The following is a 25,924-nucleotide window of genomic DNA, read 5'->3' as shown; positions in this document are numbered from 1 at the left end:
ATTAGTATCCCAAATACCGTATAATTGATTTCGCAGTAATTTTTTTTAACAAACCGTGATTAATGCAATCAGGGATTTTTATTGAGAAATTTCTACTGGTCCGCCAGACCACCAGCTTACAAAATCTACTGGTCTGACGCAATTTCTACTGGTCTCGGACCACCAGACCAGCGCTAATTTCGATCCCTGAAAAAGTCGCACAATTCACATGGTAAATATGACTAGAGAGCATATAATTTGTATCATTATTGATTTGGGTGTTATGCATTTATAAAATTAGCAAGATAAAATTAATTATTCAATTCCAAGAAAGTAGTCAGACAGTAGGATCCTAGTTGCACAAGAAACTTCAAAGGTCAAACTAGCATTCATAGACATTGACTAGGTTCCACTCTTTGTGCTTTAATTTATTAGAGGGTTATTTATGTGTGTTATCTATACTATTAAAGAGAAGACCTCATTTTGTGTGTCGCTTCTCTTCCTTTCACATAAATTAATCATCATGCCTCTGTGTCCTATAGGTACCATGCATAGTCGCATTTGTCATCCATTTTTATGATTATTCAGTTTGGGTTATTTTGGGAGAAAAACAAAAAATAGGCGTCCGGATATTGATTCCATCATCAGACCAACTTTTAAGTCATAGACAAGACTTCTGGTTTTAGACTTTTAAATATAATTTTCATAATTACTCCTGAGCAGGGCAATTATTTTCGCGTTATTCTGCATGTATGCTATGATTATACGTACTCCTATAATATATTAAGACTCTGTATATAATATAGCAGTGATTGCAGTGGAGAAGAAACTTGGAATTGATGCCCGTAGATTATAGCAAACACATTTTATTTATAACATACAATTACGTATGTTTAAAGTATACAATAACACGAAATCATGGATTTTAACAGAAAAAAATAAAGAACTTTGGACAAAAGGGCTTATGTCCTGTCTCTAAGTACCTATGACTTTTGATACCTTTTCTGAAATTCTCCAGACATAAAATCTTTAACAAAAATTTATCCTACAACAGTTAATATACTACATGTATCAACCAAGTTCTAAATGCCCACGATTTCGCAGGTGTGTTCTAGTTTTTGGGCAAAGACGGCTTCAAGCCGTCAATCCCCTATGGGGTTGACCAGAGTGACATTCCCTCACATCATTCATTTTAATTTTATAGTGTGGAAAACCCCCCAACAAATCTAACTTAGATTGAAGAGAAGGAGACCCAAAAATGAATAGTTTGACTTTAAACACTTTTTTACACATTCCACTTCTGTTTCTCACGAAATTATTGTATCTTGAGTTCTCCTTTACACTATTTATGTTTCTTTTACAATCTGGAAAAATCAGTATGACGAGATATTCTAAATATATCCAACCAACATTGTATTTTATAGTGACGTCATTCTTTCTTGGAATGCCACACTACGCAAAAGCAGCGATATCCTTCACTTGTTATTTAAATCATTGTCAGAGATATAATACTAATTACAAATTGGTATTTGTTAGATTTAAACATATTTAATGTTTGTTGTAGAGGATTCAAACATCAACATGCAATACTTTAATTTGTAGGTCATCAACTTTCAAAGTAAACAAAGATCGTTGGGGTAACGGGTTACATAAGATAGGGGAGAGACACGATTTTTTTTTTCTGTAAAAATTCTGTGTTGAGAATGTTCCTCCAATTGTGACATTTCATTGGATTAGTAGACTTCCTTTAAACCAAATTATTGTGTACCAACATAATCATTGTAAGGCCAACTAAAATTAATTAGTAGATTTTCATCCAATTTTATGAAAAAAAATGGGTGGGTGGGAGGATTTTATTTCATAGTAAAACCTTGTAATGAGTTCTTCATACCGCGGGGTATATGCTAGTGGAAAACAAGCTTCTATAATGTATATACATGCTGTATAAGGAATCCGACACTTTTTTTTAAAATTCTTAAATAAAAATCCCTGATTGGCAACCACTGTTTTACATGTAAGTGCGGCTTTAGAAACCTATTTACAGTATACATCAAAAAGAAGAGAAATGCTCTCTTCAGTTGGACTATACCTATACCAAATTTATTTTGCTTTCTAAGCAATGGTTTGTAGTCCCCATAAAATCAATAAAATGTATTGGTACAATTGTATGCAACACCAGTATTATGAGTACAGAATAAAATGTAAACTCAGTGTTGAAAGTAATTACTAGTAGTATGATGTAAAACAGAAACTTAACCAAAAAGTAGTTGTTGTTTAATGACTAAATTGAGGGTATTGGACTATTGGTCCAGTAACAGAGGGTGTTTGCTGTTTGCCAACAAAAACAACAGCCATGGGTAAATATAAGGGCTTGTTGTTATAATTAAAATGCGTGTTTGTCGACTTTTTCTCTCAATATACGGTCATAAATCAAACAAGTTCGTGCTTGTGTCAATTTCTTTAATCCAGTCATGTTTTTTGTACCAATTTGTTCTATGATTCTTGCGCTTTGGATATCATTCACAGTCCAAATTTCCTGACACAAAGTCATTGTATAAATATAGAAAAAAACACTGTTTTTGATTCACTTGTGACTACCGCAATTTGCGTTCAAGGACAAGGCGTTTTACTTGTAACTCGAATATTGCATGCCCTTCTTGTTATCAATCTCTATTCTCGGTAGATGATGTTGTCATCAAAGAGCAGCAGAGTATGTCGACTAATATATATTTTCTTTAGATTACTTGAAGAAATACAAAAACGAAATTTGAACAGGAAGTTTTGAATGAAACAAAATTATTGATTGTTCCCGGTAACGGACATGAACAAAATCCGGAATTCCTATTTTAAGCTCACCTGGCCCGAAGGGCAAAGTGAGCTTTTTTCACCACTTGGCGTCCGTCGTCCGTCGTCGTAAACAATTTACATTTTGAACTTCTTCTAGAGAACCACTGAATGGAATGGAACCAAACATGGCATGAATGTTCCTTATGATGTGCTGACCAAGTGTTGTTACTTTGTAGCCGATCCATCATCCAAGATGGCCGCCAGCGGGGGAATTAGTTTAACATAGGACCCTATGGGAAATGCATACAAATGACTTCTTCTAGAGAACCACTGAATGGAATGAAACCAAACATAGCATGAATGTTCCTTATGAGGTGCTGACCAAGTGTTGTTACTTTGTAGCGGATCCATCATCCAAGATGGCTGCCAGCGGGAGACTTAGTTTAACATAGGACCCTATGGGAAATTCATACAAATGACTTCTTCTAGATAACCATTGAATGGAATGAAACCAAACATAGCATGAATGTTCCTTATGAGGTGCTGAACAAGTGTTGTTACTTTGTAGCAGATCCATAATCCAAGATGGCCGCAAGCGGGGGACTTAGTTTAACATAGGACCCTATGGGAAATGCATACAAATGACTTCTTCTAGAGAACCACTGAATGGAATGAAACCAAACATAGCATGAATGTTCCTTATGAGGTGCTGACCAAGTGTTGTTACTTTGTAGCCGATCCATCATCCAAGATGGCTGCCAGCAGGGGACTTAGTTTAACATAGGACCCTATGGGAAATGCATACAAATGACTTCTTTTAGAGAACCACTGAATGGAATAAAACCAAACATGGCATGAATGTTCCTTATGAGGTGCTGACCAAGTGTTGTTACTTTGTAGCCGATCCATCATCCAAGATGGCAGCCAGCAGGGGACTTAGTTTAACATAGGACCCTATGGGAAATTCATACAAATGACTTCTTTAAGAGAACCACTGAATGGAATAAAACCAAACATAGCATGAATGTTCCTTATGGGGTGCTGACCAAGTGTGGAAAATGGTAAATGCATACAAATGACTTCTTCTAGAGAACCACTGAATGGAATGGAAGCAAACATGGCATGAATGTTCCTTATGAGGTGCTGACCAAGTGTTGTAACTTTGTATCCGATCCATCATCCAAGATGACCGCCAGCTGGGGACTTAGTTTAACATAGGACCTTATGGGAAATGCAAAAAAATGACTTCTTCTAGAGAACCTTTGAATGGAATGAAACCCAACATTGCATGAATGTTCCTTATGAGGTGCTGACCAAGTGTTGTAACTTTGTAGCAGATCCATAATCCAAGATGGCCGCAAGCGGGGGACTTAGTTTAACATAGGACCCTATGGGAAATGCATACAAATGACTTCTTCTAGAGAACCACTGAATGGAATGAAACCAAACATAGCATGAATGTTCCTTATGAGGTGCTGACCAAGTGTTGTTACTTTGTAGCCGATCCATCATCCAAGATGGCTGCCAGCAGGGGACTTAGTTTAACATAGGACCCTATGGGAAATGCATACAAATGACTTCTTTTAGAGAACCACTGAATGGAATAAAACCAAACATGGCATGAATGTTCCTTATGAGGTGCTGACCAAGTGTTGTTACTTTGTAGCCGATCCATCATCCAAGATGGCAGCCAGCAGGGGACTTAGTTTAACATAGGACCCTATGGGAAATTCATACAAATGACTTCTTTAAGAGAACCACTGAATGGAATAAAACCAAACATAGCATGAATGTTCCTTATGGGGTGCTGACCAAGTGTGGAAAATGGGAAATGCATACAAATGACTTCTTCTAGAGAACCACTGAATGGAATGGAAGCAAACATGGCATGAATGTTCCTTATGAGGTGCTGACCAAGTGTTGTAACTTTGTATCCGATCCATCATCCAAGATGACCGCCAGCTGGGGACTTAGTTTAACATAGGACCTTATGGGAAATGCAAAAAAATGACTTCTTCTAGAGAACCTTTGAATGGAATGAAACCCAACATTGCATGAATGTTCCTTATGAGGTGCTGACCAAGTGTTGTAACTTTGTAGCAGATCCATAATCCAAGATGGCCGCAAGCGGGGGACTTAGTTTAACATAGGACCCTATGGGAAATGCATACAAATGACTTCTTCTAGAGAACCACTGAATGGAATGAAACCAAACATAGCATGAATGTTCCTTATGAGGTGCTGACCAAGTGTTGTTACTTTGTAGCCGATCCATCATCCACGATGGCCGCCAGCTGGGGACTTAGTTCAACATAGGACCCTATGGGAAGTGCAAAAAATCTTCTTCTAGAGAACCATTGAATTGAATGAAATCAAACATAGCATGAATAGTCCTTTCCTTATGAGGTGCTGGCCAAGTGTTGTTACTTTGTAGCCAAATTTTATATGATTTCAAAAAACCAAGTAGAGTCAGGTGAGCGATACAGGCTCTTGAGAGCCTCTAGTTGTTAAATAAAATAAATCGGGGAGGGACGATTTCGTAGGGGCGGGCGGGGATGAAAATCTAGCAATTAATTTTAATTGGCCTAATGGTAAAAAAAAAAAAAATTAAAAATGTTGCATTTTGTAGTTTAAACCTATTTATTCATTAAATTTACAAATATTTCAAATTTAGGATTTGGAAACAAGCTTCACACAGTTTACACTAATTATATTGTTTTTTTTAATTAGTACCTGTTTCCCTGTGATGAGAGTTGTAACTGGGAACTTTATCAAACTGAATAGATTTTTCAGTCCACACTTTTTTTAGGAAAAACTTTAAAATCCTAGAGTACTGTCACAAAAATGGAAAATAGCCCTAGCCTGCAGTTCAGTGGTACACAATTAAGATTTCAAAAAATATTGTAGTTGTTGTGAAATGACAGAATTCAGTTGAATTTTAGATAATTTACTATCAACTTTAATCAAATGTTTAGATTTAGAAGCTAAACTAAGGAAATGAAATTACATAAACAACAATTGATTTCAATATTGTCAACCTTTCTACATGTTCTAGCTGTTCTCTTTTTCATTCTTTATATGAAGACTATCAAAAGATACCCCCCTTCCAAAAAAATAAATAAAATAGAAACAAGGGCCGTCTTTCTCCTCAGAGCTATTCAGCTCTTTGATTTTATAAAGCCTTGACCACACACACTTGTGCCGCATTTTATTCTATCAAACATATACCCTACTGTAAATTGTACATAACTGATGGTACAAAAATGGAGGCAAGTATCTTGTCAAACAGCTCTGAAAGCCCATTACTGTTTTTAATAGGGTAAATTAAATATAAAATAATCGCGATAAATGTGATACTTAAAACAGAGATAGAGGTAACAAGATATTTTTAGAACCATAAATAACAATGGGGGCTTTGCAAATTTGTTCCCTCCATTACATAGGGGCTTCATCAGGCACCCCTACCCACCCAAATCCCTGCTTGTCTCTTCCTGAGGCCTAGTTATCGCACATAGCCTTTCGGAATAACTCCTCCTACAGTGAATCATAAACTTAATTATGCATTCTCATGCTCTATGTGTTGTACTCACAGAATGCTTGTTTAACTTGTCAATCTGACAAGCACACTGGGTCACTACTGCAGCTTAGTCATTAAAATGACCTCAATTTGTCAATGCAATTGAACATCTGACATCAAATATTGAACTGTCTAATTCATTTTTTTTTATCTTGTACATGTTGATTTTCAAAGGAACATTGTTTTTTTTCTCAGGGAAAATTTACCAGAATCAACATATAAGTATCAACTATTAGGCCTGAATTTACTTTGCTTGCTAGCACAGAACAGAGTTGCAGAATTTCACACAGTAAGTACAAATATTTGGCCTCATGATTAAATAAACAAATTTGTGTATATTTATTTGTGTAAAAACCAATTGTTCTCATTGTTCTGAGAACAATTGAAGGTCTTTCCACCAATAAACCATGTATTTTGATATGAAAGTAGTAAAATTCGGTTTAAAATGCGTAATTTTTTTTGCACTCAGTGACCTTTGACCCTGGTGCAAATTGAAGGTCACATGAATTAAAGAATATTAGTGAAGGTCCCAAGTCTCTATGACATCTGGTTCTCGAAATATAATTTTTCAAAAAAAATATAATTTTTCAAGGGGAATAACTCCTTATCAGAGTAAATAACCTACTAATTTTTTATGTTTATTAACATTGCCATCTGTTCCTGTACATGCTGTCATTTTCAATTCTATTCTATCTCTAATACTTGCAAAGAAAAATGCAAATAAAAAAATGCTTCAAGGGGATATAACTCTCAAAGGGGATGATGAACTCCTACACAGCCTCATCTGGTAATACGTCATAATGAGATCTATCGATGGTCAATATTTGGTCTTGATGACTTCAATAGAAACGGGGGGAAGGGCATGTCAAAGAAATGTTGGAAGAAAAAAAAACATTAGAAAAACAATAAGGTCTTTCCTCATGTAGGGGGAAGACCTTAAAGAATCCCAGCTTAAAAGGTATGAAATAATTAATGTAGTTATATAATGATTATTGTTTTTAAACATTTTTTTGTAGGTTGCAAGGATGTATTCCGATTTATTTGTTATGTTTCATTAATAAATGAATATTAAAAATACCAAAGCAGAGTATCTTGTCATATAAAACACTTATTTTTTAATATTCTAATATTCTGACTTTAATTATTGTCATTATTGTTGGTTTATACAGAAAAATAAATACAGTATATATTTTGTGTATCATGTATATATTTATTTGATTTCGGTTAAATTAATCAAATTAAATACGTTTGATAATAATATCATTTTTCTGTTTTCCGATCTAATATTATTATAATAAAATATTAAAACCAGAATGTCGGTTTTACAATACACAATATCACGTTATAAAATCTATAAACATATTTAGTTTACATGTTATCGAGACAATGCATAATTCCTGGTTATAATTGACCTAGATACACACAGTATTGTTTTTACTTTCCAACTTACTTTGATTGTTACAATGTGCTGAATGTGGTAGCCTAGCCATAGAGCCCCAGGGACTGTATTAAAGACGAAGATAACTTCAAGTATAAATGATTGAAAAATTTTTGAGACGTTCCGAGTATTTTATTCTGACTTCTAGCCAAGAGATATCAAGTGGCCTATAGACACATAAAAAAAATCGCCAATATATAAGCATGAACTGCTCAGGGAGTTCATGCAAAAAAAAAAAAAAAAAATAGAAATTGGGTCACTATAAGCTGTTTTGCTTTATATTGACTGGTTTGGGAAATATGTGAGGTTGCCCACAAAAATGCAAAAGGTTCTTTAATAAATCTTGATATTGTGACTAATCTTTTCTGTATCAATAATGATAAGAAAAATTTTGCAGGAACTAGAGTTATTGCCTGTTAAAGAGTTGCAGAACAATATTTATATAAAGCATCCTGTTTCAATGGAGCAGTATTTAATGGAAGGCAGTTACAACAAGGTGAGGTCTATGTGGACATGGTTCATCATAATCTCTTTATCAAGTTTATATTTAATTTCAAATATATTTACTCAACCTTTTTATACCACCACAAAAATTTAAAAAAATGTTAATCCTTTATTGGTATCACGTTGTCATCATTGTCAGCGTCGTCTGAAGACAGATGGTTTTCGGATAATAACTTTATTATCAGTTTACAGAAATCAATAGAATTTTAACACAATGATTATAACCACAAAAGGAAGGTTGGGATTGGTTTTGGGGGTAATGGTCCCTATGGCTTAGGAATTAAGGGCCCAAAGGGGTCCAAAACAAGCATTTATCTAGTTTCAGGACAATAAGTTGTGTATAAGTATTTCAATTGCTCTGAAATTGTACCACAATGTTCAACATTTTGTTCTATGCCATTTAGTAGTAGGTTAGGATTTATTTTAAATGTTATGGGGCAAACAGTCTAGGAATTAAGGACCAAAAAGGGGCCAAAAACAATCATTTTTGAGTTTCGGGACAATAACTTATGTATAACTGTATGGAGCTCTCTGACATTGTACCACAAGGTTCCATATAAAAAAGGGAAGGCTTGGGAGCAGTTTGGGGTTAATATCCCTGAACATTAATAAATAAGGGACAAAATAATGACCAAAAAGAAGCATTTTTCTAGTTAACAGACAATAACATTTGTTTAAGTGTATGGATCTCACAGAAATTATACTACAAGGTTTCTTACTAGAAAGGAATTGAGTTTTGGGTTCTTGCTTTAAGGGAGGGGGTCAATAAGTGAAGGGCCAAAAAAAAGGACACAAATAAGCATTTTTGTTGTTTTCAGTCAATAGCTTGTGTTTAAGTGTATAAATCTCTCTGAAATTATACCACACGTTTCCATACTACAAAGGGATGGTTACCAGTTGTTATGGCTCAAATCATTAAGCAATTGGGGACAAAAAAGGGGAAAACCAAGGGTCTTTCTGGTTAAAGGACTATTAAGACAATTAAAATGCAGTGAAGGGGAGATTATACAATTAAAATTTAAAGAACACTGTTATATATATATCTGCGATTACTTGATTACCTCCCTTACACTGCTTGAAAATTATGAATTTAGAAATGATGATTATCTTGAGATGTGTAGCTGTAAATTCATTTTTAGAAGGAAGTTACTGTTAATTAATATTAATTTTAACCATGACTGTATGTCATTTTATATTTTAATATTTTATGATGTATTTAAATGAGTAGTTATTGTTTAGAAATGTGGATTGAGATTATTTTTGGAATAAGAAAACAGGGGAGATTAAAAAAAAATGCTAAAATTTTTCTCGTTCAAGATTTTCGACAAATATTTTTTTTAGAGGAGATTAATATTCAGCAGCATAGTGTTATCCCCAAAAGCAAAAAAAAATAATTAATTTCATAAGACCACATTCATTCTGTGTCAGAAACCTTTGATGTGTCAACTATTTAATCACAATCCAAATTCAGAGATGTATCAAGCTTGAATGATGTGTCCATACTTACCCAAATGTTCAGGGTTCGACCTCTGTGGTCGTACATAGCTGCGCCCTGCGGAGCATCTGGTTAGGGTATGAAATGTCAACACTTTGTACAATATAACTTTGCTTAAAAAATTCACATATAAATTGTCTGTCTGTCCATCAGTCATTCGGGCAAATCAGTTTTCCAGACTTTTTTACTTTTTGCTTGAAGATATTGAATTAATGTTTGGTGTATTATTTTATCATGACAATTTACAGGTTAAGTTTAATTTGCCTGAGTTTAGCTATTCTCCTTTTTCAGATTAAGCCCTTTTTCTAGAATTAAATTTTTGACAAAATACTTATAAAATGATAGATTTTTGTTTTAAAGGGAAATAACTCATTTTTAGCTCACCTGGCCTAAAAGGCCATGTGAGCTTTTCTCATCACTTGTCGTCGTCTGTCGTCGTTAACATTTTTTCAAACATCTTCTCTGAAACTAGTGAATGGATTTGAATGAAACTTAGCATGATTGTTCCTTAGATTATCTGCACAACGTGTGTGCTTCGATTTTTGATCCGTCAAAAAACATGGCCGCCGTTACTTAAAATAGAACATAGGGGTCAAATGCAGTTTTTGGCTTATATCTCAAAAACGAAAGCATTTAGAGCAAATCTGACATGGGGTAAAATTGTTCATTAGGTCAATATCTATCAGCGCTGTAATTTTCAGATGAATCAAACAACCCATTGTTGGGTTGCTGCCACTTAATTGGTAATTGGTAATTTTAAGGAAATTTTGCAGTTTTTGGTCATTATCTTGAATATTATTATAGATAAAGATAAACTGTAAACAGCAAAAATGATCAGCAAAGTAAGATCTACAAATAAGTTAATATGACCAAAATTGTCAATTGACCCCTTAAGGGGTTATTGTCCTTTAGTGACAATTTTTCACAATTTGTTCATCATATTTGCTAACTTTAAAGAATCTCCTCTGAAACTACTGAATGGATTTGGATTGTTCCTTAAATTATCCTGCACGAAGTGTGTGCTTCGATTTTTGATCCGTCAAAAAACATGGCCACCGTTACTTAAAATAGAACATAGGGGTCAAATGGAGTTTTTGGCTTATATCTCAAAAACGAAAGCATTTAGAGCAAATCTGACATGGGTAGAAATGTTCATTAGGTCAATATCTATCAGCCCTGTAATTTTCAGATGAATCAAACAACCCGTTGTTGGGTTGCTGCCACTTAATTGGTAATTTTAAGGAAATTTTGCAGTTTTTTGTCATTATCTTGAATATTATTATAAATAAAGATAAACTGTAAACAGCAAAAATGATCAGCAAAGTAAGATCTACAAATAAGTTAATATGACAAAAATTTTCAATTGACCCCTTAAGGGTTTATTGTCCTTTAATGACAATTTTTCACAATTTGTCCATCATATTTGCTAACTTTAAAAAATCTTTTCCTCTAAAACTACTCAACCAAATTCAACCAAACTTCAACTGAATGATCAGATGGGTGTATAAAATAAAATTTGTGCTTTATTTTTTATTTCGTCAAAAAACATGGCCGTCATGGTTAAAAATAGAACACAGAGTAAAATGCAGTTTTTAGCTTATATCTCAAAAACTCCAGCATTTAGAGCAAATAAGACAAGAAGTTAAAGTATTTATTAGGTCAAGGTCTACCTGTCCTGAAATTTTCAGCCGAATTGGGTAACTGGTATTTCAGGTATAATGCCCCTGAATTGATGATTTTAAAGAAATTTTACAGTTTTTATACGACCGCAAATTTTGAAAAAATTTTCGTCGTATATTGCTATCACGTTGGCGTCGTCGTCGTCGTCGTCGTCATCGTCCGAATACTTTTAGTTTTCGCACTCTAACTTTAGTAAAAGTGAATAGAAATGTATGAAATTTTAACACAAGGTTTATGACCACAAAAGGAAGGTTGGTATTGATTTTGGGAGTTTTGGTCCCAACATTTTAGGAATTAGGGGCCAAAAAGGGCCCAAATAAGCATTTTCTTGGTTTTCGCGCTTTAACTTTAGGGCTATTGGTACTTTACGGAACGGAACGGAACGGAACGGAACGGAACAGAATTTCATTTAAGGTATCCAAAGGGGGCATTTATCAAAATTTCGAAAAATCTTTAAAACAAAACAAACTTTAAAATTTCTGTGTTTTACGGTTTTCCATATACAAATAACACAAATGTATACTTAATCTCATCTCCACAGGTGAAATGTGCAATAATGTATAACATCGGGAACTATTCTGTAAATGAATATGTCGGATTATCCTGATAAATTATCATGAAATTAACGCATTTGCAAGTCATGCATTATGATATATAGACTGACCTCACGTCGTCCTTTCCGACGATGATTAGAAACATTGGTTCTGATTTTAACTTTTTAAATTTATTATTCCGTTCCGTTCCGTTCCGCAAAGTACCAATTGCTCTGAGGAATTGGTATTTAACGGAATCGAACGGAAACAGACATATTTAATGTAATTAAAGCAGTATGATAAAAAAAAATTGTCTGACACCTCTTTTTGCATAAGTGGTATGTGTTTTAGATAGCATTTTCGACTTGATCAATAATAAAAAATTTAACACAAAGGCAGGTTAGACAAAAAGTCTTTCTCCTTCCATCGGTAATTATATTTTAAAAAAGAGGCCTACAACAGTCCGTTCCGACGATGATTAGAGACAGTGATCAAGTTGAATCTGATTTAAACTTTTTAATTTATTATTCCGTTCCGTTCCGTTCCGCAAAGTACCAATTGCTCTGAGGAATTGGTATTTAACGGAATCGAACGGAACCAGACATTTATAATGTAATAAAAGCAGTATGATAAAAAAAAATGTTTCTGACACCCCTTTTTGCAGAAGAAATAAGTGTTTTAGATAGCATTCCCGACCAGATATATAATTGAGAATTTAAAACAAAGGCAGCTTAGACAAAAAGTCTTACTCCTTCCATTGGTAAATTATATTTTTTAAAAGAGGCCTTCCACCTCTCGTGCAGACGAGGATTAGAAACAGTTATCAAGTTGAATCTGATTTAAACTTTTTAATTTATTATTCCGTTCCGTTCCGTTCCGCAAAGTACCAATTGCTCTGAGGAATTGGTATTTAACGGAATCGAACGGAACCAGACATTTATAATGTAATAAAAGCAGTATGATAAAAAAAAATGTGTCTGGCACCCCTTTTTGCACGAGAAATAAGTGTTTTAGATAGCATTCCCGACCTGATAAATAATTAAGAATTTAAAACAAAGGCAGCTTAGACAAAAAGTCTTACTCCTTCCATTGGTAATTATATTTTTTAAAAGAGGCCTTCCACCTCTCGTGCAGACGAGGATTAGAAACAGTTATCAAGTTGAATCTGATTTAAACTTTTTAATTTATTATTCCGTTCCGTTCCGTTCCGCAAAGTACCAATTGCTCTGAGGAATTGGTATTTAACGGAATCGAACGGAACCAGACATTTATAATGTAATAAAAGCAGTATGATAAAAAAAAATGTGTCTGACACCCCTTTTTGCAGAAGAAATAAGTGTTTTAGATAGCATTCCCGACCAGATAAATATTTGAGAATTTAAAACAAAGGCAGCTTAGACAAAAAATCTTACTCCTTCCATTGGTAATTATATTTTTTAAAAGAGGCCTTCCACCTCTCGTGCCGACGAGGATTAGAAACAGTAATCAAGTTGAATCTGATTTAAACTTTTTAATTTATTATTCCGTTCCGTTCCGTTCCGCAAAGTACCAATTGCTCTGAGGAATTGGTATTTAACGGAATCGAACGGAACTAGACATTTATAATGTAATAAAAGCAGTATGATAAAAAAAAATGTGTCTGGCACCCCTTTTTGCACGAGAAATAAGTGTTTTAGATAGCATTCCCGACCTGATAAATAATAAAGAATTTAAAACAAAGGCAGCTTAGACAAAAAGTCTTACTCCTTCCATTGGTAATTATATTTTTTAAAAGAGGCCTTCCACCTCTCGTGCAGACGAGGATTAGAAACAGTTATCAAGTTGAATCTGATTTAAACTTTTTAATTTATTATTCCGTTCCGTTCCGTTCCGCAAAGTACCAATTGCTCTGAGGAATTGGTATTTAACGGAATCGAACGGAACCAGACATTTATAATGTAATAAAAGCAGTATGATAAAAAAAATGTGTCTGACACCCCTTTTTGCAGAAGAAATAAGTGTTTTAGATAGCATTCCCGACCAGATAAATAATTAAGAATTTAAAACAAAGGCAGCTTAGACAAAAAGTCTTACTCCTTCCATTGGTAATTATATTTTTTTAAAAGAGGCCTTCCACCTCTCGTGCCGACCAAGATTAGAAACAGTAATCAAGTTGAATCTGATTTAAACTTTTTAATTTATTATTCCGTTCCGTTCCGCAAAGTACCAATTGCTCTGAGGAATTGGTATTTAACGGAATCGAACGGAACCAGACATTTATAATGTAATAAAAGCAGTATGATAAAAAAAATGTGTCTGACACCCCTTTTTGCAGAAGAAATTAGTGTTTTAGATAACATTCCCGACCAGATAAATAATTGAGAATTTAAAACAAAGGCAGCTTAGACAAAAAATCTTACTCCTTCCATTGGTAATTATATTTTTTAAAAGAGGCCTTCCACCTCTCGTGCCGACGAGGATTAGAAACAGTAATCAAGTTGAATCTGATTTAAACTTTTTAATTTATTATTCCGTTCCGTTCCGTTCCGCAAAGTACCAATTGCTCTGAGGAATTGGTATTTAACGGAATCGAACGGAACCAGACATTTATAATGTAATAAAAGCAGTATGATAAAAAAAAAATGTGTCTGACAACCCGTTTTGCAGAAGAAATAAGTGTTTAAGATAGCATTCCCGACCAGATAAATAATTAAGAATTTAAAACAAAGGCAGCTTAGACAAAAAGTCTTACTCCTTCCATTGGTAATTATATTTTTTAAAAGAGGCCTTCTACCTCTCGTGCCGACGAGGATTAGAAACAGTAATCAAGTTGAATCTGATTTAAACTTTTTAATTTATTATTCCGTTCCGTTCCGTTTTGCCAAGTACCAATTGCTCTGAGGAATTGGTATTTAACGGAATCGAACGGAACCAGACATTTATAATGTAATAAAAGCAGTATGATAAAAAAAAATGTGTCTGACACCCCTTTTTGCAGAAGAAATAAGTGTTTTAGATAACATTCCCGACCAGATAAATAATTAAGAATTTAAAACAAAGGCAGCTTAGACAAAAAGTCTTACTCCTTCCATTGGTAATTATATTTTTTTAAAAGAGGCCTTCCACCTCTCGTGCCGACCAAGATTAGAAACAGTAATCAAGTTGAATCTGATTTAAACTTTTTAATTTATTATTCCGTTCCGTTCCGTTCCGCAAAGTACCAATTGCTCTGAGGAATTGGTATTTAACGGAATCGAACGGAACCAGACATTTACAATGTAATAAAAGCAGTATGATAAAAAAAAATGTGTCTGACACCCCTTTTTGCAGAAGAAATTAGTGTTTTAGATAGCATTCCCGACCAGATAAATAATTAAGAATTTAAAACAAAGGCAGCTTAGACAAAAAGTCTTACTCCTTCCATTGGTAAATTATATTTTTTAAAAGAGGCCTTCCACCTCTCGTGCAGACGAGGATTAGAAACAGTTATCAAGTTGAATCTGATTTAAACTTTTTAATTTATTATTCCGTTCCGTTCCGTTCCGCAAAGTACCAATTGCTCTGAGGAATTGGTATTTAACGGAATCGAACGGAACTAGACATTTATAATGTAATAAAAGCAGTATGATAAAAAAAAATGTGTCTGGCACCCCTTTTTGCACGAGAAATAAGTGTTTTAGATAGCATTCCCGACCTGATAAATAATAAAGAATTTAAAACAAAGGCAGCTTAGACAAAAAGTCTTACTCCTTCCATTGGTAATTATATTTTTTAAAAGAGGCCTTCCACCTCTCGTGCAGACGAGGATTAGAAACAGTTATCAAGTTGAATCTGATTTAAACTTTTTAATTTATTATTCCGTTCCGTTCCGTTCCGCAAAGTACCAATTGCTCTGAGGAATTGGTATTTAACGGAATCGAACGGAACCAGACATTTATAATGTAATAAAAGCAGTATGATAAAAAAAATGTGTCTGACACCCCTTTTTGCAGAAGAAATAAGTGTTTTAGATAGCATTCCCGACCAGATAAATAATTGAGAATTTAAAACAAAGGCAGCTTAGACAAAAAATCTTACTCCTTCCATTGGTAATTATATTTTTTTAAAAGAGTACTTCCACCTCTCGTGCCGACCAAGATTAGAAACAGTAATCAAGTTGAATCTGATTTAAACTTTTTAATTTATTATTCCGTTCCGTTCCGCAAAGTACCAATTGCTCTGAGGAATTGGTATTTAACGGAATCGAACGGAACCAGACATTTATAATGTAATAAAAGCAGTATGATAAAAAAAAATGTGTCTGACACCCCTTTTTGCAGAAGAAATAAGTGTTTTAGATAACATTCCCGACCAGATAAATAATTAAGAATTTAAAACAAAGGCAGCTTAGACAAAAAGTCTTACTCCTTCCATTGGTAATTATATTTTTTTAAAAGAGGCCTTCCACCTCTCGTGCAGACGAGGATTAGAAACAGTTATCAAGTTGAATCTGATTTAAACTTTTTAATTTATTATTCCGTTCCGTTCCGTTCCGCAAAGTACCAATTGCTCTGAGGAATTGGTATTTAACGGAATCGAACGGAACCAGACATTTATAATGTAATAAAAGCAGTATGATAAAAAAAAATGTGTCTGACACCCCTTTTTGCAGAAGAAATAAGTGTTTAAGATAGCATTCCCGACCAGATAAATAATTAAGAATTTAAAACAAAGGCAGCTTAGACAAAAAGTCTTACTCCTTCCATTGGTAATTATATTTTTTAAAAAGAGGCCTTCTACCTCTCGTGCCGACGAGGATTAGAAACAGTAATCAAGTTGAATCTGATTTAAACTTTTTAATTTATTATTCCGTTCCGTTCCGTTTCGCCAAGTACCAATTGCTCTGAGGAATTGGTATTTAACGGAATCGAACGGAACCAGACATTTATAATGTAATAAAAGCAGTATGATAAAAAAAATGTGTCTGACACCCCTTTTTGCAGAAGAAATAAGTGTTTTAGATAACATTCCCGACCAGATAAATAATTAAGAATTTAAAACAAAGGCAGCTTAGACAAAAAGTCTTACTCCTTCCATTGGTAATTATATTTTTTTAAAAGAGGCCTTCCACCTCTCGTGCCGACCAAGATTAGAAACAGTAATCAAGTTGAATCTGATTTAAACTTTTTAATTTATTATTCCGTTCCGTTCCGTTCCGCAAAGTACCAATTGCTCTGAGGAATTGGTATTTAACGGAATCGAACGGAACCAGACATTTACAATGTAATAAAAGCAGTATGATAAAAAAAAATGTGTCTGACACCCCTTTTTGCAGAAGAAATTAGTGTTTTAGATAGCATTCCCGACCAGATAAATAATTAAGAATTTAAAACAAAGGCAGCTTAGACAAAAAGTCTTACTCCTTCCATTGGTAATTATATTTTTTAAAAGAGGCCTTCCACCTCTCGTGCCGACGAGGATTAGAAACAGTTATCAAGTTGAATCTGATTTAAACTTTTTAATTTATTATTCCGTTCCGTTCCGTTCCGCAAAGTACCAATTGCTCTGAGGAATTGGTATTTAACGGAATCGAACGGAAACAGACATCTATAATGTAATTAAAGCAGTATGATAAAAAAAATTGTCTGACACCTCTTTTTGCATGAGTGGTATGTGTTTTAGATAGCATTTTCGACTTGATCAATAATAAAAAATTTAACACAAAGGCAGGTTACACAAAAAGTCTTTCTCCTTCCATCGGTAATTATATTTTAAAAAAGAGGACTTCAACAGCCCGTTCCGACGATGATTAGAGACAGTGATCAAGTTGAATCTGATTTAAACTTTTTAATTTATTATTCCGTTCCGTTCCGTTCCGCAAAGTACCAATTGCTCTGAGGAATTGGTATTTAACGGAATCGAACGGAAACAGACATCTATAATGTAATAAAAACCTGTTCTTTATATTTCTTATAAATTTTCTATTTGTAGACTGCCTTCGGATTTATATTGCTCTTATGGGACCCGAGATTAAGGGGGCCAATGGGGGGGGGGGGGGGGGGGCCTGAAAAAAATATATTTGTTTTTTATTTCAAGTCCGATTTTGATGAGTTTTTTTTTTTTTAAATTCCTGATAAAAAGCCATGCCTGCCGGGCATTTTTCACATTGCACGTTCCGCAAAGTACCAATTGGTCTGAGGAATTGGTATTTAACGGAATCGAACGGAAACAGACATCTACAAATGTAATAAAATCAGTATGATAAAAAAGGCTGACACTTCTTTTTTTGAATGAGTGGTAATTGTTTTAGATAGCATTCTCGACCTGATCATTAATAAATAATTTAACACAAATGCAGGTTACCCAAAATCCATCCATTCCTTATTATATTTTAAAATTTTCGGGAAAAAAAATGATGAAATGGGCAAAAAAAAGTTGTCGTTAATTATTAAAGTTCGGAATGAGTTGCTACATTTGTATGTCTAAAGTAATGTTGATCCTCTTGGAATTCATTTGAATGTAAGTTTTAAATTGTGCTAATGAATATCATGCATGTGTATTTAAGTTAAAAAAAATGAAAAAAATGTCTTGAATAAAAACAAAGCTCTCGTCAATTATACCCGGCGTCATTACAGTGGTTACAAATGAAAATATCAAAATCAACTCGAAAATATAAAAATGAATCATCACCAAAAAGTATACAGATCTTTAGATTCATATAACAAAGAAGTGTGTAAAGTTTTAAGCAATAATCATAAATCGTTTTTGAGATATGGTGCGACATGTAACCCCCCCCCCCCTTTTTTTTTTACAAAATACTCAATAACTCAAAAATGAAATTTTGAATCATCACCAAAACGTATACAGATCTTAAGATTAATATAACAAAGACATGTGTAAAGTTTTAAGCAATAATCATAAATCGTTTTTGAGATATGGTACGACATGTAAACCCCCCTTTTTTTTTACAAAATACTCAATAACTCAAAAATGAAATTTTGAATCATCACCAAAACGTATACAGATCTTAAGAATAATATAACAAAGACATGTGTAAAGTTTTAAGTAATAATCATAAATCGTTTTTGAGATATGGTGCGACATGTAAAAAAAAACCTCCCCCTTTTTTACAAAATACTCAATAACTCAAAAATTAAATTTTGAATCATCACCAAAAAGTATACAGATATTAAGATTAATATAGCTAAGAAGTATTTAAAGTTTTAAGCCATAATCAAGAATCGTTTTTGAGATACGGTGCGACATGCGAAAAAAACACACCCCTGTTTTAGTTACAAAGTGCCGTAACTCAAAAAGTTGTAATCTTATTTTCACAAAAAAAGTATACAGATCATTTGACCATCATAAGGAACAACTATGTTAAGTTTCATGAAATTTGGAAAGTCGTTCTCAAGTTACGGTGCGACATGTTTACACCGGACAGACGGACAGACTGGCGGGCGGACGGACGGACACTGGACATTTGTATACCATAATACGTCCCGTCAAAATTGACGGACGTATAAAAAATAACACAAAGACAGGTTAGACAAAAGGTCTTTCTACTTCCATTGGTAATTATAAATTAAAAAAGGGGCCTTCCGAAGATGATTAGAAACAGTGATCAAAACTTGACATACAAAAGATTGACGTGCGAGTTTAACACAATGTAATGTGATGCCTGAAACACTTCTCAAGCAACGTGGGTCCTATTTGGCACCAAAAATAGCAGAGATCTACAAAAAGCTTGGCTGTGACAAAGAGAAGTCTGCAGTACTCAAACTTTATTTATAGAACGAACAACATAAAAACAAGTACACAATCCCGAACCTAATAACCGTTACACTATCCCCCCTTTTCTTTATAAACAGACAGTTCTCAATAAGAATATCTCTTATTTTTTTGCACAAATGTTTTTGTCAATCTTTGAAACGTAAGGGTTGGTTTATTTTGCGTCCATATCGACTGATTTTAGGTGGGTGCTTTTCTTTTGTCATCTGATGATTCCCAGGTAAGTCTGGAGCCTGTGTCCTCGACTCACTGGAATCTGAACTGTCATCCATCTTGGGTGAAATCTTTGGATTTAAGGCATCATTGAGAGACCCTATCTTCTTGGTTACGTTTGCATGGGTCTTACTACCACTTGAGACTGGACTCAGTGTCCCCTAATCACGTGATATAATCTCCTTCTGTTCTGATTCATCATCTTGTTTGGTTGAATTCTTGCCCGAATCTAAACTTTGTATCGTCTGTTCTAATGAACATATGATATAGTCTTCAAATAGTGAATTCTCTTTCTTTGAACTATCAGATTTATCGTCGTTAGCCGCATCATAAGCATCTGAAATTTCGACAACAAATTCTTGCGATAGCTTAATATTCTTGTTCTCAAACCCACCTGAGTCTGGAGCCTGTGTCCTCGGCTCATGTGGCACATTTGAACCAATCGCACTTACCTCGTCCATGTCTGAAACATTATCTTTTTCAAGAGTTATCCTGTAGGCGAGTTTCCACTAAAACCGACCCAGTGTTTTTATTGTCTTGTAAGGAAGCTGGGTCTAAAACATCAACAATACTTTCTTTTAGACTTTCAACTCCTCCATATACATCTGTCTCGTCCATGGGCTTTAAAGTATCTAAAGTGGGTTCCATTTCAGCCGTCACTCTTGATATTTGGCAATCATTTTCTTTTCGATACCGTCCTGGTATCAGCTCATTATTTATCAGCAGATCACCTTGTTTGGCCATTATGATACCATCTACTTCTTTCAGTAAGTCTATTCCAATCAAAATATCATCTCTTATGGGGGCAATACATACTTTCCAAATTATCTCCTTTTTACCCAGTTGAAGCTTTGCAACAATATTCATGTCAGCCTCCATTTCTTTCCCATTTTCTGCATTCAATAAGCAAGCTTTTATACCGGTAGTACCGCTCAAACCAATACAATTTGCAAAGGATCTTGAAAGTACCGTTACATCTGCTCCTGTATCAACAATAGCATCGACCTTATTGCCATTGACTTGAATTGGAATGAGTAAATCTTGTCCTCTGCCAATTTGATAATATATCTCCTTTCACAATCAGCACCAGTATCTTGTCTTCTCATAGGGCTGGGGGATCGTGATCTTTTTGGACAATCACGTTTGAAATGGCTTTTATCGCCACAAAAATAACATCCCGTTGACTGTGCTGTCAAGGTAGCTGGTTTTGAATCATGCAGCATGGCCCTTTCTAAAAGATCTCTTAGTGCTTTGATTTCATTCTGTAATGTTTGATTATCTGGTTTCCGAAATGAATTTACCAACTGCCGAACGCTGTCCATCCCTTCATATTGGTCAGTACTGTTTTCCTCTTCATCTTTCCACGTAACGCGTCTGGTCCTTTGTTTTGTATTATAATCAACATCCCTGCCCAACGTAGCATGATAATTGTGTTGTAGTTGCACAACAATATCTAGTGCTGAAGATACAGTCTTAGGTTGGTGGTTTAAAGCTTCATATGCTATTTTGACGTTCTTGTGGCCCTTCAAAAAGTGTTCCGCTGCAAGTTCCTCTTGTAACTCGATACTACTTGTTGGGTATGCTCTTGAGACTAATCGTCTTACTTCTTCAGCAAACTCTTCATTCTTTTCATTGTGTTGTCTTAAATCAGATAGTTTTTTTCGTGCAGTGGATCTCTTTTCGGTTGAACCTGTTTTCCATGTGACGCGAAATGGATTCAAAACTATCTCTTTCCTGTCGAGGAATTGCGGTCATACATTTACTCGCCTGTCCTCGCAGGCATTCAATGTACCTATCTAACTTTTCCTCCTCTGTCCATTCGTTTCTCCTAGCTGCCCTGTTGAATGGGATAATAAACCCCTCATAATCATCCTTCCCGTCGAATGTTGGAAGTTTTTGGTGGGGAACGTCACTCTTTGGTACTTTTTGACTTGTATGCTGTGTATTGCTACTACTGTGCATAGCTTCAATATCACTAGAAAACGAAGGTTGTATGTTTCTTATCAAATCTTGTCTATTATTTGTGTTCATAGAACTCGACCTAGACTCCCATCTTTCTATAGTGCTTAACAACGGTTTAAAAGGGGGGAGTGTTGTAGTATCCCTTGGTGTTGATGACAATGGTGTAAAAAGTAAAATCACAAAAATACTGAACTCAGAGGAAAATCAATTTGGAAAGTCCATAATCACATGGCAAAATCAAAAAACAAAACGCATCAAAAACGAATGGACAAGAACTGTCATATTCCTGACTTGGTACAGGCATTTTCAAATGTAGAAAATGGTGGGTTAAACCTGGTTCTATAGCGCTAACCCTCTCACTTTAATAACAGTCTCATCAAATTCCGTTACATTTACATTTAAATAAACAGTCACAATCAATAAAATAGTCAAAATATGGGAACATCAGTCATCATCGTATAACAATTTAACAGGACACAACAACATCTACTATCTACGAACACATGGATTGATTTGAGTGTCTGACGTCAGAAAAATTATATACGTCACATAAATTTGTCGTTCAATGTGCATACAATAGTTATCAAAAGTACCTGGATTATAAACAATTTTACATAGGCAATGAGCGCAGACAGGGTTAAAAAATCAAAAGTATGTAAGAATAAATTACAGAAATCGAACTAGTCCAAAAGTTATACATAGAATTTATGAGAATTTGTGTGAATTAGCATTTGGTCTGGGACTGTTCCCGCGACCAAACTGCAAACTCCCGTTCTGTCTGTCATCATCTAAATTCTGTGTTGTTGTATCCCTTTGTGTTGATGACAATGGTGTGTGTGAATTTGCATTTGGTCTGGGACTGTTCCCGCGACCAAACTGCAAACTTCCGGTCTGTATGTCATCATCTGTATTCTGGGACGATGGCCTGGGACTGTTCCCTCGACCGAACTGCAAATATCCTATTGGTTGATTATCTAAACTAAATGAAGGTGGTCTGGGACTGTTCCCACGACCGAACTGTAAATCCGATTTCGGCTTGCTATCTTGACCGAACAGAGATTGTCTGTGACTGTTCTCTTGGCCAACCTGAAAACTGTCAACTGGTTTGTTTTCGCCTAACTTAGGGTCTAGGTGTTCATTATTTCCATCATATAATCCATACTTTGGACAAATAGAAGACCCAGAAAAATCGTCAACTGTGTAACCGGAAGTATTAGTTCCTGTGCTCTTAATGTCGGATTTCGATGTCTCCCGGTTCTGCAAAAACGTATTGTTCAATTCTTCTATACTTCTACTTTGTTGGTAGAGTAGCTGCATTGTATTGGCAGAAACCTCATCCTGTTTTCTAAACATATGTCATGGTGTCAGCCAAGGTTCCCATGTCGTTCCCCATTCATTCTAACACGTTAAGCATTTTTATGCCCAACTGATCACCATTTGGCGGGGAATATTCGCTGACTTTTCGATCAGAACCCGTCTCTACTACTGTATCGTCATTCATGTTTATTATTAAATTGCAATTTATAAAAGATTGTAATTTTCAATCCTGTGGATCGACGTGTACTGAAAATGATTCCCTATCTAACCAATACTCTTGGCATATGTCAAGTGGTAATCTTCTTAACCACTTTTGTGCCCATATTCTTTTAGGATGAAGCCCGTCTCTTAGCAGGTGAAAATTAATATTTTGTCTGTTGTGTGATGACGAGTGGAATAGACCTGAGATAGTTGTGTAGATCAGTTTCACTCATAAGTCCTTTATTTTCTAAATTCGGTCTGTAATACTTAAAAAACACGTATTACATGAAACAGTCTAAAAATATGCAAATTATTATGATACAAAATGCAAATCTTGACTAAAATAAAATTAAAATTAAAAAATAAAAATGTTTTTGTATGTCCGGTTATTTGGTGACGAGGTCGGAGCCACCGGAATTATTTTTTTTCAAATGCAAATTTTCGTCAGCTAAATTTTTTGTAAAATTAAATTTTTTTTCAGTATTTAAAGTATAAAAATCATACGATCTCACCGGAATAATTATGTTTGGGTTGTGATTGACGGGGATCCGCTTCTGGATCGCCCAATCGTCGACTCACGTGGTTTTCCAAACTGGCAACTTTCCGATGAATTTCCAAACTTCTCAGTCGAATAAATTCACAATAGTCGACACTTCTGACACCAGTGTGATGCCTGAAACATTTCTCAAGCAACGTGGGTCCTATTTGGCACCACAAATAGCAGAGATCTACAAAAAGCTTGGCTGTGACAAAAAGACGTCTGCAGTACTCAAACTTTATTTATAGAACGAACAACATAAAAACAAGTACACAATCCCGAACCTAATAACCGTTACAGTAATTAAAAAATTGACACTGTCATAGTTTAAGTACACTTGTATTTCTACATCAAAAGCTTATGTCATTCGCACTGTATATTGTCAAAGTTGCGGACTTCTAATTTAATAAAAGGTTAATTTTGATATTTTCATTTGTAACCACTGTAATGACGCCGGGTATAATTGACGAGAGCTTTGTTTTTATTCAAGACATTTTTTTCATTTTTTTTAACTTAAATACACATGCATGATATTCATTAGCTCAATTTAAAACTTACATTCAAATGAATTCCAAGAGGATCAACATTACTTTAGACATACAAATGTAGCAACTCATTCCGAACTTTAATAATTAACGACAACTTTTTTTTGCCCATTTCATCATTTTTTTTCCCGAAAATTTTAAAATATAATAAGGAATGGATGGATTTTGGGTAACCTGCATTTGTGTTAAATTATTTATTAATGATCAGGTCGAGAATGCTATCTAAAACAATTACCACTCATTCAAAAAAAGAAGTGTCAGCCTTTTTTTATCATACTGATTTTATTACATTTGTAGATGTCTGTTTCCGTTCGATTCCGTTAAATACCAATTCCTCAGACCAATTGGTACTTTGCGGAACGTGCAATGTGAAAAATGCCCGGCAGGCATGGCTTTTTATCAGGAATTTAAAAAAAAAAAAAAAAAACTCATCAAAATCTGACTTGAAATAAAAAACAAATATATTTTTTTTTCAGGCCCGCATTCCCCCCCCCCCCCCCCCCCCCCCCCCCCCAAATTGGCCCCCTTAATCTCGGGTCCCATAAGAGCAATATAAATCCGAAGGCAGTCTACAAATAGAAAATTTATAAGGAATATAAAGAACAGGTTTTTATTACATTATAGATGTCTGTTTCCGTTCGATTCCGTTAAATACCAATTCCTCAGAGCAATTGGTACTTTGCGGAACGGAACGGAACGGAATAATAAATTAAAAAGTTTAAATCAGATTCAACTTGATCACTGTCTCTAATCATCGTCGGAACGGGCTGTTGAAGTCCTCTTTTTTAAAATATAATTACCGATGGAAGGAGAAAGACTTTTTGTGTAACCTGCCTTTGTGTTAAATTTTTTATTATTGATCAAGTCGAAAATGCTATCTAAAACACATACCACTCATGCAAAAAGAGGTGTCAGACAATTTTTTTATCATACTGCTTTAATTACATTATAGATGTCTGTTTCCGTTCGATTCCGTTAAATACCAATTCCTCAGAGCAATTGGTACTTTGCGGAACGGAACGGAACGGAATAATAAATTAAAAAGTTTAAATCAGATTCAACTTGATTACTGTTTCTAATCCTCGTCGGCACGAGAGGTGGAAGGCCTCTTTTAAAAAATATAATTACCAATGGAAGGAGTAAGATTTTTTGTCTAAGCTGCCTTTGTTTTAAATTCTCAATTATTTATCTGGTCGGGAATGCTATCTAAAACACTTATTTCTTCTGCAAAAAGGGGTGTCAGACACATATTTTTTTTTATCATACTGCTTTTATTACATTATAAATGTCTGGTTCCGTTCGATTCCGTTAAATACCAATTCCTCAGAGCAATTGGTACTTTGCGGAACGGAACGGAACGGAATAATAAATTAAAAAGTTTAAATCAGATTCAACTTGATAACTGT

The 25,924-nt window shown here is 34.6% G+C and overlaps 1 protein-coding gene across 1 annotated transcript in view; it reads left to right on the top strand.

Moving 5' to 3' along the window:
• LOC134710333 (26S proteasome non-ATPase regulatory subunit 8-like) overlaps positions 1-25,924 on the top strand; it is a 62,731-nt gene that overhangs the window by 25,383 nt on the left and 11,424 nt on the right. The window contains exons 4-5 of the mRNA XM_063570661.1: positions 6,539-6,632; positions 8,179-8,277. Of these exons, the coding sequence (XP_063426731.1) occupies positions 6,539-6,632; positions 8,179-8,277 (193 nt within the window). The remainder of the gene's footprint in view (positions 1-6,538; positions 6,633-8,178; positions 8,278-25,924) is intronic.

This window comes from Mytilus trossulus, chromosome 3, assembly GCF_036588685.1.
Source record: "Mytilus trossulus isolate FHL-02 chromosome 3, PNRI_Mtr1.1.1.hap1, whole genome shotgun sequence".
Lineage (NCBI taxonomy): Eukaryota > Metazoa > Mollusca > Bivalvia > Mytilida > Mytilidae > Mytilus > Mytilus trossulus.
Note: the sequence above shows the minus strand (reverse complement) of the source record. Positions and strands in the feature narration are given on the sequence as shown.